This window comes from Trachemys scripta, chromosome 12 (assembly GCF_013100865.1).
Source record: "Trachemys scripta elegans isolate TJP31775 chromosome 12, CAS_Tse_1.0, whole genome shotgun sequence".
Classification (NCBI taxonomy): domain Eukaryota; kingdom Metazoa; phylum Chordata; order Testudines; family Emydidae; genus Trachemys; species Trachemys scripta.
In genome coordinates this window covers 12,561,052-12,576,417 of record NC_048309.1, presented here as the reverse complement: position 1 = coordinate 12,576,417, position 15,366 = coordinate 12,561,052, and the positions used below count along the sequence as shown (strand labels likewise).

Below are 15,366 nucleotides of genomic sequence, written 5' to 3'. Positions count from 1 at the left end.
GCCAGGAGAGGCTTAAGGAGAGAAGAACTGCTTTGTTCCCCAGAACCAGTAGAGGGGTTCTGGAAAGTGAAGACAAGTCCTTGCCCAAACCTATGCGGAATCCTTGTGCTACTGCCTCTGGTTTGTTGGTTGTTCCTAGGGTCTGGCTGGGGACACCACCTTCCTGATGCAGAACAGTGCTTCCTTTAATCCACAAATGGATTTGGAGGTGGTGTGCATGTCCGTATGCTGCTAGATATTCTCTGAACTCTACAGCTATGTATAAGTGTTGGAAAGAAGTGGGCTACCTGCATACCTTGTGGAATGGAAGAATGGGCCTGTTGCCCAGTTTTCAGTTGCTCCCCAGCCCCAAGTACAGGCTGTTCCTTCTTGCCCTGTCTATGCTCCCATTGTTTGCCAGTTCCATTCAGAGATCCCAGGAAAAGGGTCCCCCCAACTCCAAACTCAACTAATAGCAGCTCTGCTACTGATAAATACCCTCCAGTGAAAAATATGAATGTAAGCTTCCATCGGAGCAGTGCATAAGTGATGTTGCCATGCTAGTGCATGAGCCAGGAAATGTAACAGGCCATCAACAAAACAGTGAAATTGACTATATACAAAGTGCTGACAAATACACAAAATAAACTGAGAAAATAACACACACACACACACACACACACATATATATATATCACTTGACTTCTTTCAGTTTTAGAAATTTAGGTGTTACTTGCAACTCTATTAGGTTAAAAAAACAACTCAGTGAATGTTTTCAACCTACACTGTCCCTCTAAGACTACTGTACATAATGTAAACTTCTCCCTTGATTCAAAATAAGTTACTTACTAGGACATATAGTTTAATTTAACTTTAAAATCTTAATATTTTGTCTTTGTTCAATCTGTGCTTCTTATTTTCTGTTTCAGCAACTTGAATGGTGCTTTCTTCAGGGCCATATGAAACAATTATTTCCCCATTGAATGAATCGTTTTAAGGAGTAGCTTGAATTTTCTGCTTCTCTTTGATAAGTCTCATATGTAATCATATGGTAGTTTATTCAGGTATAGGGAAAAAAGTCACTTCTTTCCTTATTAAAAATTTGTCTTCTGATCTTTTTGTCCATATTCTTCAGAACTTTCTCAAAAGCAGTCTGTACTGAAGTAATCGTGAGTGTACTCTATTCAATAATTAAGGATTTCTTAATACCGATAGGAACTTTCTTACAGTTTGTAGTTCCCAGAGATGGTAGTTGGTGAACAACAGAACAGGAGCTGGGTTAATGATACCACCTTCCTTAAATATAATTTATATAAAGAAGTCTGCACTTTTAAAAGGCATATTACTAATTTCTTCCCATTCTTTCTGCTCAATATTTTAGATGTCCAGTAGGCTCAAACATTCAACTTCATATTAAAATAGTTACTTTCCTGAAAATGCCAGTGGGCTTCTAGTGGGACTTCAGCTTGCTGCAGTACTTTAAGCCTATAGCGTCTCTCTAGGCAGTCCATAACAAGCGGATATGTTGTGGGCTCAAACTTGTTGGCAAATAAATTAGGTGATTCAATGATCCACTGTAAATCCCCCAGTCCATAGACACAAATATCTCTGATGTAATGACCTGCAAAGACAAAATGTAAATATATTAACAATTCCAAGCTGACTGAAATGCAGAAGGTACACAAAGTGGGGAATAGTGAATTAGATGTTTTTTAAAATATTTTAAGGTGCTACTAACATTAATGACAAATAGATGTGTCTGCTTATTGAAGTAAATCTAAAGAATATTACTGTTTTGTTACTTATAAAAACAAGGTGCTACATACTGATTTTTAGACAAAGGGTGTACATTGTACCCAGACTTGCTGCTTCAGTGACACATTGCAGTGCTTCATGTTGCTCACTTGACCTGTTGGTGGTCTGATCTCATGCTCTCCTCTGGGGTACAACAATTCATTCATCTTGTTTTGTCCTGTCCCCAAATTTCCTCTGTGCTTAGTTTATGGCAGTTACAGATTTAAATGAAAGTAGGTGATTGAATACTCAACCAGGGTCAAACTGCTCTTTAGACATCACTATATTTCCGCATTTTTGCCTGTATTGCTGGACTGCACATAGGCCAACCCTGAGTTACCTTGTGGACACATGCACACTCACTTGTTGAACGTGCATATTTGTCAAATGGATGTCAAGTAAATCTGTTCCCTTCTGTTTAAGGCGAACTACTAAGGTTCGTGCACTGGATACATGTTCATTTAATAGGTGGGAATTATGTGAGTGTGCAATGGCTTGTAAAAACACTAGTTTAAGCTTTAATGCTACTGAAATGTTAAATGTGTGGAACTCGGTCATTAACTCACTTAATTATAGAACTATCTTCTTAGTTGGGGGTTTAAAGAACAGTTTAGTAAAATAGATACTGTAACAGTCCGCAGTATTCGAAGATATCGAAAGATATTTGGACTGGGTATAAGAGTAATTTAGTATGGTTGCTTTTATTTGATACTTTAAAAAAATAAAATATCCATGACTGAGACATTTCATGGATAATTATGAAACATAAGAATTATTCTGCAATGGATGTTAGAGCAAGTGCATCAATTTATCTGATAGTGGTATTTCATAAATACAGTGTTTTGAAAGGGTCTGGTTCTGTTTTCAGTTATCACGTTACCTTTGCAGCCATTATGTGCAACTCCTTCTTGATCTTTCCATTTAATAGCTCGTATATTTCCTTCCCACTGTGCATTTGGTGTAGCAGCTGGAGCGTCTAAAAAAAATCAAACCGAAGCTAAAGACAGTTATTTTCTGTGTAACACAAATAATGTTGATTGTCTTTGAAGCTATCTTTTAAAAGTATTGCCTTATTGTTTCTTCATTTTACAGATATTAAAAATGACAGATAATAGAAATATTGGGTTTGCCCAATTTATTGCTCCATTAGAACAAGTAGTCTATACAGGGGGTTAGGGGACATGCTCAAAAGCTGCATTTTTCTAGCCCAGTAACTAGTGGTCTGCACTGCCATTTGTGATACTTGGAATACTTAAAAGATTCCATCTTTTATTTCCCAAACCATCAGGGGATGTGGACACTGCAATACATCCACGAGGATGGAGGAAATAACCTCTGCAGCTGATATACAATGGCATCACTGGGTTCCAAAGGGAACCTCATCACTCTCCTGGGCTGAAATGTCATAATAATGTGGGACAAGGAGGCAATTCATGGTATAAATAACATTAGGGTTACCATATTTTGAGTGTCCAAAAAGAGGACACTCCACGGGGCCCCGCCTCCAGCCCCGCCCATGCCCCCCCAACCCCACCCCTTCCCCAAAGTCCCCGCCCTAACTCCGCCCCCTCCTCTGCTTCCCGCGAACATTTGATTTGCGGGAAGCCTGAAGCAGGCAGCAGGCAAGCTGGGGGGAGTGGGGGGAGGAGACGCAGCCCAGTCTGGCCTCCCCAACCGAGCGGCTCCCTCCGGCGGCTGGCCCCAGCGTCTCCAGCCTGGCTCGGCTCCTGGGGTGCCGGCCCCGGGCCAGCCCCCAGCCAAGCACCCCTGGCCCCGCACCCCCGGCGCCGCACCCCCGGGCCAGCCCCCAGCCGAGCCCCGCCGGCCCCTCCCTATTTTCCCGGACATGTTCGGCTTTTTGGGATTTCCCCCCTGCCGGGGATTTGAGGCCCAAAAAGCCGGACATGTCCGGGAAAATCCGGACGTATGGTAACCCTAAATAACATGCATCTTACCACTTAAACGATTCAGTGTGACCCAGTAGTGCTCATCTGGACTGTATGTGTCCTTTGACCATTCAAGCAAATCTTTTGCACGTACATCGGTCAGTGTAAACTCCACAAACTTTCTAGTGAGTACATAGTAAGCAGTACCAAAATAGATAGTTAAGTTATGTGGAGGATCATCTTTCATATTCTTGGTTGGATACACGTAGGATGTTCCTGAATGTACATATTCTTTGTAACTAAGATGCGTCCTATGTTTCATATGAGGAGGTTGGACCACCCCAGGAGTAATATTTTTATCATTCCATTTACTTTTGATGTACTGTATAATTTCTTTGTTTGTTTTGATGGGATAATCCTGGCCACACAGATTAATAACATAATTCCATTGAGTTTTGGCATTAACTAAGTCCTTCATACAATTAATATCAGCTTGTAATCTTGAAAATCCTGCATAAACAACATTTTCTCTTTTTGATGAAATAAAAATGTTTTCAAAGCAGTTAACTAGGTTTTGCACTGCAGTTTTGTAATCCTGTGGTGACTTTTCATCTATGTGTATGCAATAAACATTCTGAGGCAGATAAATGGCTCTGAGTAGCTTCACAAACATTTCTAACTCCTTGTGAATTGTGATGATGTATGCCAAGGAGAAGTTTCCTTCTTCTTCAGATAGTGGTCTTGTTATAAAATGCAGACTCTTCAAGACACTGGAGCAATTGCATGGAGTCCGTATGCAGTCAGGCATTTCAGGTTGGTGAATAATCTGACACAAATTTCCAATTTGAGGTGCAGCACTTTTCCCCTCAAAAAGCGCTGAACAAAGTTCATCTGGATAAACACCACATTCTGTTGTATCTGGGAAGGATTTTTGTTCACTTGGTACCTTAGAAAATGTGTTTCTTACATAGATAAAAGTGAAGATGAAAATACAGAGGCCAATGCACACTAAAAATCCTGATTTTGTTGCATCAAGTTGGTTCATTTTTTGCTCTCTAGAAACTTTCTTCTGACCATAGTTCAATTAAACATAGTTCAAATTACCTAAAAGGGGGGGAAAATAGTGTTTTAATTTCTTTAACCTGATGAAGCAATTATGCATTTGTAGATGCAGAAATTGTATTCTTAGTATTGCATAGAAGTGCTAAATTTCACAAGCACCAATATGGGAAGGCAGTTAGGAATAAGTGTCACATTCTCAAACTTTAACTTTGTTCCCCCACCCTGTGCTCACCCTTATTGATACTAAGGAGCTGAACATATCTGCTGTTGCATTCTCTGCAGATTCCAATTATTACTTACATTAGCTGTATTTTTTGTTTTTTCTCCTGTGTCAGCCCAAGAGTTATTAAATATTTTAATCTCTTTTGACAGCTGTTATTAAATGGATGCTCCTCTCACAGGAGTAGATAGGACATACCAAATACGTTTTGACAATACTAAAGCTTCATATCTCTCTCTCTGATATGTTTAGCTGTAGAAAAACTACTAAAATAAGAGCCAAAGATCACAATATGATCCACAAAGGTATTTCTATACTTTTGTTACCATCGTTATAATAAAAAGTGAGCCATGGTTCATTTGTTTTTTGTCTGTAACGTCTTTAAATTAGTGCTTTTGAATACAAAACCTGAAAACACAATGCATTTTCTTGTTTTTAGCTTACTTAAACCTATCCTAAAGACAATAGCTGTAATTTACTTTCTAACGTGTATAGATCAGTTAATTCAGTTCTGTTACAGCAAAATTGTTTAGAATTTCATGTTTATATGTGAAAATATATATTTTTACAGATATCTCAGATCATAAGCATGACATTACAGCAGTCCAGTTTCCCAAGTCATTAGTCCTTATCCGTGAAGTATTTGGCATAGGATATATACCTTCCTAGAAAAAAAGACATTCAATGAAATTCAAGTATCGGGGGTAGCCGTGTTAGTCTGTATCTACAAAAACAACAAGGAGTCTGGTGGCACCTTCAATGAAATTGATAGTCTGATAAATATTATTTTAGGACTTCTAACAGTTTTACTTGTAATTTTAAAGACAATTCATGCTTTCTACTGCTTTATGTAATAACTTAAATAAAGGTTAAAAAATAACTGCTTGTAGCAAAATATTGATATTTCACACATAAATATAGCATATTTTGCATCTGTCAACATCACTTTATCAGAATTTTTCATTAGTCTCATGAGCAAAGAAAATCAATGCAGTTTATTAATTTAAATCTTTCCATAGCTATTTCTTACAATCTTAAGATTTCATGCTTTTCTTAAAACAAAAGTTTCTCGTTTTTCAAATAGAAGATCAAATAAAGTAATTTTGTTTTCAAGCTTCTAAAGCATTCTGAACAGAGGATAACAGAACTCAACACAAATTGAAGTTGAAAACTGGAGATTTTCTATAACATATAATCTTTAAATCTTATTAGACTTTTGGCAAATAATGTATTTATCATATTGTCCTTACTAGAGAGCACAGGATTTCAAGCTGGAAGAATGTCTTATTTTTCCCCTTCAGCACATTAATCCATTTTCTGGAACACTAGATGGAAGATTCATCCATTTTGCTTCTATGCCCTAACTGTGCGTCAGTCAGCAGTACTCTTCAGTATGCACTGAACACGCAGGCCTAAGAACAACATTAGGAAATCAGGTCCCAGAAGAATATTTTCTTAGTGGCTCATAAGGGATATGTTTACTTTGTAAACATATATCTGCAAGCATGATTTTAAGTGAGTCCGTTGCATCTCTTGAAGCTGAACAATTCAGCATTCACATCAGCATCAACCTTTTCATGTTGTGGAGAAAGCAAGAGGAGAAGAATGTCTTTGAAAGATAGACACAAGCATTTTCACAGCAGAAATGAAATGTGACAGGCACTGGGAGTGTAGCCTGCTGCCAACTGACTAACAGATCCAAGAATAGGTTAGTATAATGGACATTATGTACCCAGTAGCAGGGTTTACGGGGCTGAGGGTTTGCTACAGTAGGGTGGCACTGGCTTTGTCTTAGAGCCAAAATAACTGTTTTATAATGAGTGAATGATTAAAAAGAGAACAGAGAAGTCACTCTGAATTAGTGAATGGTGGGATCTCTAGGGCATGTGTCACATGAGACATTCACTGTGCTGGACATCAGCATAAGTGTTGCATTGAAGGATAGGAAATGCAAAGTTATTAAAAGGTATTGAAAATCCACTAGCATATACATTTTTACAGGGCTGCTATCTATATGCTTTAGATCCAGATTAGGAAATGCAACATCTCTGCAGGAGGAGGAATTTTTTTCTTGAAATATTATTTAATGGATAGATTTAAAAACTGAGAAATCAAACTATAGTCTGTTTATTACTTATATTTAAACTGTCTTTAAAACAGTCAAACCCATAAATAGCATCCTCTAGGAGGTTTTGCATGAGATTATTAGGATTTGTCTTGGGTTTTTCTATAGTGCTTAGCATTGTAGTAGCTAAGCATTATAAAGAGTTTTGGTTTTTGTATAGTATCATAGATATATACAGCACTTCACAAACGTGTAAGAAGAGAAGATTCCTTCACCAATATATATTTCTTAGACATTTTAGGAATATGCATAATATTTTAACTCCAAATGTAAAAAATAAACATAAATGGTGAAAAATCCACTTTAACATTTTTTTTTTCATGGAATCTGTTTTATTTATTGTAGCACTAACTGGCCTCAGTCAGGATTGGGACCCCAGTGTGCTAGGTGCGGTACAGAGCAAAAAAAAGCCCTGGTCCGCAGAGTTTACAGTCTAAGAAAGATAAAATGCATGGAAGGATTGAGAGTAGGAAGGAGACGAGAACAGTAACAAGAATATACGTAAGTTTTACATATGATATATAAATATCAGAAGTCTCTGCTAACAATCTACCTAGATGTCTTTAACTTAACAGTGTCCCCTTAGTGAAGGTCACTGTATTTAGTTTAAAATAATAATGATGTCAGTGGTTTATTTTCACTATAAGCTCATTTTTCTTGTGCCAGTTACTTAATTTTTTTGTGACGGTACTGCAAACTTTCTGTCATATGCTTACATGTAAAGGCAAGTAAAGCATTAAGGTCAGGTTGAAATTGCCTCCTTTCTGCACAAGGCTTGAATAGGCAAGCTTTGTGTGGAAATACAGAATTCCATAAAGCCCATCATGAAGCCATGGGGCTAAAACACAAGCCCTCCACAGTCACTGTACCAGCCTGAAAGCTTGAAAAACAGCTGTTGCTTTTTCTATGCCTCTCAATGGGAAGTTTGGGCCACTGGATATATGAATATCCTGTAACCCCATCTGACCTTACAGGCAATATATTGAGCCAATATGGAGAGCCTCCTGCAAAACCAATCTGCCCATACCTCCATCTGCCCTCAAAGGGGCAGTGTGTATGGAGGACCTTTGCTCAAGCCCTCTGTACCTGGGTGAACTTGAATTTGCATATACTAAAACAAAAATATCTACAAGTATTCATCATAAGCAAAGAGTTATCATGGTTATAGACCTGATACTCAGAGTACCTTGTTACATTATGGCCAGTACTTTCAAACTTAGTTACATATGTGTCTTGATTCAGAGGTGCTGAAGTCAATGATTATTTTGGGTGCTTGGCACCTCTGTTCGGTATAAATTTTAGGTGCTGAATTCAGGCACTCAATTGAAAATTTTGGTTAACATGTTAAAATTCCAAGGTTTGTATGTGGTGACTTTTCTGGATAATATGGGAGGTGGGGGGGGGAACTATTGGGGTAAGGTAAAATTCAAACATCTTAATTTGAGAAAGTTAGCTAAAAAGCAAAGTGAATTTATCACAAAACATTACTTGTAGAAATACGTCCACATACTAGTCAGTTCAATTAATCAAGACCCCATTATGTAGCTTCTGATATATTTAATTGCTTATTTACAAAACTAAATTCAGATCAGTTAAAACAATTTTGCTTGTTAGCATCTCTCCCTGCCTTCATATTCTGGCCCAATCACTGTATCCCTAAATCAGCTACTGCATATGCACTTGTGGTATTTCTTTAAAGTTAAAGTTTAGTTAAACTTCAGTTCACACATCTTCATAATTCAGTGAATCAAATGCCTTTAGAAGAGAAAATATATTATAAAGAAAGTAAGGGGTTAAAAAGCACTTATGCTCATTCCAAAGTTTGGTTTTTTTTATATGTACTCAGGTTGTTTGTTATCTGATTAAAGAGAGAGTTATACAACAGATGGTGGAAGAATTATATAGGGAAGTGAGCAATAAAATTCTAAAAAAATGTTACAAAGTCCAAGCCTACATTCTGAAAGAAAGTAATAGTAGTGAATGTCGCTTTATTGTATCCTTACTTCTTACAACTGTTTTTTAAATAAATTGTTATGGGCCTTATCCTGCACTCAGTGAGGTAAATGAAATTTTTGCTAGATTGGACTCCAAATAAATACTTTCTTTGAAATTAAAATCCTTTTGACACTAAAAGATGAATATTGGATCAGTACTGACTAGAACCTCAAACAGGTTTATGAAGGCTAATAGTTTAGCTGTTTTCTTCGTTTACTGCACAAAATTTTTGAGCATTGCTATTTAATGCAAATGCTACTACAAAAGCTGTAAAACACTGGGTTATGCAGTTGTAAGAAAATGAGTTGTTTGCTAGAAACCTTAAATCGCAGTTACAAGATCTTGAATTTTATAAAGATTTTAAAGCTTTGATTTTTACATATAATGACCTTCTTCATAAACCTACATAACAGGAACTGTATTTTGCAGACAAAAGCAATATATTGAAAAACACTGTTTTAAAACTAAGTGCAATGTTTTGGTCAAAATTAAAGCATTCTTTATAGTTCTCTTAAGGGATGTTGCAATAAATAAATCTTAAAACCCAGCTTATGGAAACTCACCTTGTACAAGAGAAGCCAGACATTTGCAGCAGAATTTAATAAAGAAATCCCATGTGTAATCCATTGTCCTTCGGGGAAAATTCAGGCTAAGTCCTTCATTTTGTTCCTTATGTGGAAACGTCATGTGAAATCAGTTAAATATTAACATGAAATGTTTTCATTTACTGGTTAGTTCACTTAACTGCATAATATATTTGTTCTGCAGTAGCCCCTTTAATATTCAGAAGCAGCAATGTCCTCTAATGTAATAATGAAAGAAAGCTTCAGCTTCTCCGGATTTGTTTTGTCATTGCTCTGACGCAGCCTTTTAAGGAAGTAAAAACCAGTCTGAGATCTGTAGAAACTACATTGTAGCTGAGTATAAATAGTATTCTATGTCTTTAACCTCTGGGTTGCTATCACAGCACTATGAACGATGTGGAAAAAACCTTATGCTTTTCTTAACTCTTTATCTGCTGAAACTTTCCAATTTAAGCAGACAACTGAGTATAATGGAGGGGTGTGTTCGGATTTCCATAGCAGCTTGAAGTTTAAAAACAAAACAAAAATCCTAGAGAAGACACTTGCATTTCTTTGCGTTCTCCTAATCTAAATATTTCCCTTCTGCTTTTATAAAATTTAACACTTGTTAAATAAGTAAAAAGATAATAGATAAGCCCCGTAGGGGCTGAGGAGCTTTTGGGTATGAGAACTGCCTTGAGAGAGAGAGAAATACTTTTGTGTTTTGTGTATTTGCAGTCTAAAAATAGTATGTGTGAGTAGGTCTGCAGTTGCACATTTGTCACTATGATTGAACAAAAAGTCTGTTGGTCAGAAATAAGTACAGAGATGGCCTAGAAATATCTTAAGGAGCTGCTGCAGGCACTCCAAAAATGAAAGGCGCTGACTTCAAAGGAAACTCTGTATACAGAGTTGCAGCATAGGGTCCTTAATAACCAATAGCACTATTGTTTTAGATGCTGTAATGTATTAATTATCACATCTCTGCAGTGCATATTGTATGTGCTGGATGACCTTTTCTTTCGTATTTCTTTCGTTGATATTTTATCTCTAATTCATGTGCATAGGGCTTCATAAAGGGATCCTATGGAAATGAACTGCAGAATTCAGATAGTATCTAAATCATGTTTCTGTCATTTGTTTTTACTGTTTCTCTTGTTCCCTCCCCCCAGAATTTAATCATTTTACCAACCAGTTAATTTTGCTGAACAACCTCCTTGATGAACAGTTTGGAAGAATTATATGTTAAGACTTTTGTGGTGTATTTAATCCTATACATGATATAAATGACAGATGTCAGCCTCCTTGAGAGACACTCTGGCAGTCAGTCTTGCCAAGGCTCTTGGTTTTTGAAGTAGTGTTTTGTATTGACCTAGAATTGAAGGTTGTGCACCCTGTGCAGAGCTGGGGGGCTCCTTTGCAAGATTGACACACGTTTTTCTCACAATACAGATGACATTCAGGCAGGCTGGCTCAGCACAGTATTCTTGGAGGGAGTGTTCTAGTGGTTGTCACTGTTGGGTGATCTGTTTAGTCCTAGGATTGACAAGTAAAGAAGACCACTCCAAAGAAAATGCTTCTCCCTAGAAGTTTGTTCAGCAGGAAGAAGTTAATCTTATCCAAATATATTTTCAGATTTCAGCAAAGAGGTTGTACTTAGAACTCACTTGGAGGCCACTTCAGCCATCTGAGGGCCTGCACGGAAAAGGGAGTATCTTCTCCTGCGTGACTTAAGGTTACCGCAGAACTTGAAACATTCATCAGGCACTTATCTGCTAACAGTCTACTAGCCAAAGGGGCCAATAAAAAATGTGAGGAAATGGGGACCCACCAGGCAGATCCAAGAGCAATATCCTAGTGAGAAACACAGCCTACTTCTTCCCAGGTGCCATGAGGGGGAAGATGCTGGGATTATTACAACGGTGTTGTCCGCAGACTATTCTTGAGGATCTCTTTTGCATCAGCCTCTGGATGACAAATTTGAAGCCTCTGCTCTTCCCCTAATTGTTGTTTTCTTGCTCCTCTCCCTTGTCTTCCCCTCCTCCCCCAATACATCATGAGGTTCTGTGGGCAAGGATTGACTACTCTGCCATCCCTCCTGACTCCTGCAAAAGTTGGGGGAAGGAATTAAGTGTGTCAGCTGCTCCTCCCCAGCGTTTTTTTTCTCCCCTTGTGTATCTCCACTGCTTGCCTCTATTATAGATCATACTTTTAACAAGCCTATTTGGGTATGTCTAAATAGCATTTTGGAGCAAATCGGGAGTGAGCCTCCTAGACCAGGTGGATATACATATTGGAGCTTTAAAAATAGCTGTGTAGACAGTGCTTTGAACTTGCAGCTCAGGGTGGCGCTCAGGCCCGGAAACCCACCCACTTCCTTAGGCCTCAGAGCCCAAGCTTCAGCACCAGCCACAACTTCAGAGTGCTGTGTATAAACTATTTTTAGAGCACTAGCAAGAGCCTTGCTAGGCCAAGTTTGTCAGCCCAGGCTGGGAGGCTTGGGCCAAAAGACTGTGTAGACAAACACTTTAGGATTATGAAGAGCAACTGTGAAACCGACGAGAGTCTTGTTGATTTCACTTTGTGGCTGTTTAGGAAAACTGAACAGAAAAAAGGGACCAAAGCGGTCCTCTGCAGACAGCAGTGCCTTAGTTCACTCTTAGAGGGTTGTTTGCAACTATTAAGAACTAGAAACTCTGGAGGAAAGTTTAAATTCTACAAATTAATAGCTTAAAGTGTCTTTTCTCCTCTTTCCTCGTTACCCTTTTTCTTTCACCTCCATCCTGCCCCTACTTCCCCACACACTGAGGAAAATGAATTTTTCAATACTTGAATTACTGTTTCTAATGAATAGTCTTTTGAAGTGGCATCTTTACATACTGGCCTCCCAAAAGTATTTTTAGCTAGTAGTCATTCATCTTCTGAAGCACCATGTTAATGCATGAGCTTGTGATTGGCTGGCACATGAAGTATGGTTTGGCCTCAGGTCTAATAAAACACTAGTCAATCCTTCCTTCTAAATTCTTGCTCTATTTAGAGCAGCGGTGGGCAAACTACAGGCCACAGGTCGCGTCCGGCCTGTCAGACCTTTTAATCCAGCCCTCGAGCTCCTGCTGGGGAGTAGGGTCGGGGGCTTGCCCCGCTCCGCGCATGCCATGGCTCCATGCAGCTCCCGGAAGCAGCGGCATGTTCCTCCTCCAGCTCCTACGCATAGGGGCAGCCAGGGGACTACGCGGGGAGTTGCGGGGGCGGCGCCTGCGGATGGGGCAACGCGCAGAGCCATCTGGCCACGCCTCCGCATAGGAGCCTGAGGGGGGACATGCCACTGCTTCCGGGAGCTGCCCAGAACCTGCACCCCTGAGTCGCCCCCTCCCCCCCCGACCTGCCCCAGTGCTGATCCCCTTCCTGCCCTCCGAACCCCTTGATCCCAGCCCAGAGCACCCTCATGCATCCTAAACCCCTCATCCCAGCCCCACCCCAGAGCCCGCACCCCCTCCCGCATCCCAACCCCCTACCCCAGCCTGGAGCCTACTCCTGCACCCTGAACTCATTTCATGGTCCGCCATACATTTTCCATACCGAGATGTGGCCCTCAGGCCAAAAAGTTTGCCCAGCTCTGGTTTAGAGGGTGGCTGGGGTGTGTGTGGGGGAACAGGGGACAGTAGATTTATGGAGATATGTATTCCATGGCCTACTGTAGATTCCTTGGAAGAGAATTCTAGCCCTTTTTATGTTTTCAACAATCAAATGTACATACATTTGCGGGGGGGTGGGGGGAGGGAATAAACAATCTAATTTGGCTTTTATGTCTTTAGGCTTAGAGTTCCACATTTGTTTTAAAAGACACTGAATAAACAATAAACACAGAGATGCCAAGCTTTAAATGCATAAAGCTAAATTTGTTAATGGGTATAAAAGGTACATTTGTATCTGTTATTACCATAGCTCCTAGGAGCCCCAGTCTTAGACCAGGACCCCGCTGTGCTAGCCACTGTACAAACACAGAACAAGAAGATGATTCTTACCACAAAAAGCTTATAGTCTAAGTAGTTGAGGTACAAACCCTGATTTTGTTATGTGGCAGGAAGAGAAGATTTTAGTATAATGAAAACTTTAAAAAAATATTGGTACTAAAGGCTTTATTTTTCTTATGTAAATTTTTTCATATCAATGCAATCTGTTTAATTTTAATTTTAAAAGATTTTCATTTCTTCTAAAAGCTACTCTTTTTATACTCTAAGTTCTGGCTACCTTGTGAAATCAGAGTTTGTGTGTAGCTAGAGAACAATTAATTGAATTGTATAGGTATTAGACCATCAGAATCTGAAATTACCTTTTTGGTAGTAAAGTGTGTGTGTATCTACGTATCTGTAAAGTCAGATTCTGAAGACTTTTGGATGTCTATTGCTACCACAGTTCAAATAGTTGTTTAATGTAACCATCTTAGATCATGTAACTTCACAAATATATAATTTGACTAAAGCAATTTAGACAAATTTTATAATTAGAGAGAGCTCTTACACAAAAGGAACTAGAACTTGCTCATTCGCACGCCTATTTTCTGCTTGTATTCAGTGTCCTACCTTTCAGCAGTTACAGCTTGAATCACGTAAACAGAATTGATTGGCTGCTTTTTTATCCATGGGAATTTCCTTCAATTTTTCTCTGATTTCTGAGTGTCTTCTCTGCAAGATGTTTTAACGAGAAAAGAGAGGCAAAAGCAGCAGTTAAGCGTGTTCAGTAGTCATGTAAACAGTTTCAGTTTCGTCATATAGATAGATTGCATGAAGGCATGCCCTTTGCTGTTCTGAGACAACGCCTTTAACAGGAAACCTGATAGTTCACCTTTGTGTGATCTGTAGTAATCTCCCCTTTAACCAGTTCCTTATCCACCTTTCAAAATTCTCAGATTAATCCCCATCTTCTCCAATTTAACTAATAATTTCCCAAGTGGAATTGTATCAGATGCCTTACTGAATTCCAGGTAGATTAGATCTACTGCATTTCTCTTGTCTAAAAAATCAGTTATCTGTTCAAAGAAGGCGATCAGATTGGCCTGGCATGATCTACCTTTTGTAAAACTACCATATATACTTGTTCATAAGCTGAATTTTTTTGATAAAAAAGGGAAGCACCAGAGAAGGGGGTCAGCTTATGAACGGGTATAATGAGGGAGACGTGGGACACAGCCCTTCCCTCCAACAGAGGGAGCAAGGAGAGGCAGCAGAGCCAGAAGGGAAGAGGCGGGGACAGAGTCTCTCCACTTCTGGCCACGCTGCTCCCCCCCCCAGCCTCCGAAGCAGCTGCAGCTCTGGGGCTGGCAGGCTGCAGCCATGCCGCTCGGCCCCGCCCCCCAGAGCAGGCTGTGACCGCACCACCTGGTGCAGCACCTGCTGGAGCACACTGCGGCCGTGCCGCCCGGTGCAGCACCTGCTGGAGCACACTGCGGCCGTGCCGCCCGGTGCAGCACCTGCTGGAGCACACTGCGGCCGTGCCGCCCGGCCCAGCCTGCTGGAGCACACTGCGGCCGTGCCGCCCGGCCCAGCCTGCTGGAGCACACTGCGGCCGTGCCACACAGTCTGGCCTGCCGGAGCAGGCTGCGGCCGCGCTGCCCAGACTGCTGGAGCCAGGGCCGGCTCTAACTTTTTTGCTGCCCCAAGCAGCAAAAAAAAGCGCCGCCCCCCCCCGCCCCCCCCCCCCCCCCCCCCCCCCCCCCCCCCCCCCCCCGCCCCCCGACCCCCC

General features: G+C 40.2%; 2 protein-coding genes across 10 annotated transcripts in view; one reads left to right on the top strand and one right to left on the bottom strand.

The window, feature by feature from the left end:
* Window positions 1-15,366, top strand: part of RTF2 (replication termination factor 2) — a 55,429-nt gene that overhangs the window by 20,650 nt on the left and 19,413 nt on the right. The window lies entirely within an intron of this gene.
* Window positions 655-10,470, bottom strand: LOC117885331 (beta-1,3-galactosyl-O-glycosyl-glycoprotein beta-1,6-N-acetylglucosaminyltransferase 7-like). 8 transcript variants are annotated; one of them, XM_034786623.1, is made up of 6 exons: window positions 9,625-10,470; window positions 6,192-6,353; window positions 5,511-5,606; window positions 3,729-4,763; window positions 2,654-2,749; window positions 655-1,600 (listed from the first exon to the last, which is right to left on the bottom strand). In XM_034786623.1, exons 4-6 carry the CDS (start codon window positions 4,702-4,704, stop codon window positions 1,374-1,376), a joined length of 1,299 nt encoding a protein of 432 aa, XP_034642514.1. In that variant the 5' UTR covers window positions 4,705-4,763; window positions 5,511-5,606; window positions 6,192-6,353; window positions 9,625-10,470; the 3' UTR covers window positions 655-1,373. The 8 variants fall into 8 exon arrangements, with proteins under 8 accessions (XP_034642514.1, XP_034642513.1, XP_034642517.1 ...); XM_034786622.1 differs by having other exon boundaries at window positions 5,541-5,606; XM_034786626.1 differs by having other exon boundaries at window positions 5,603-5,606.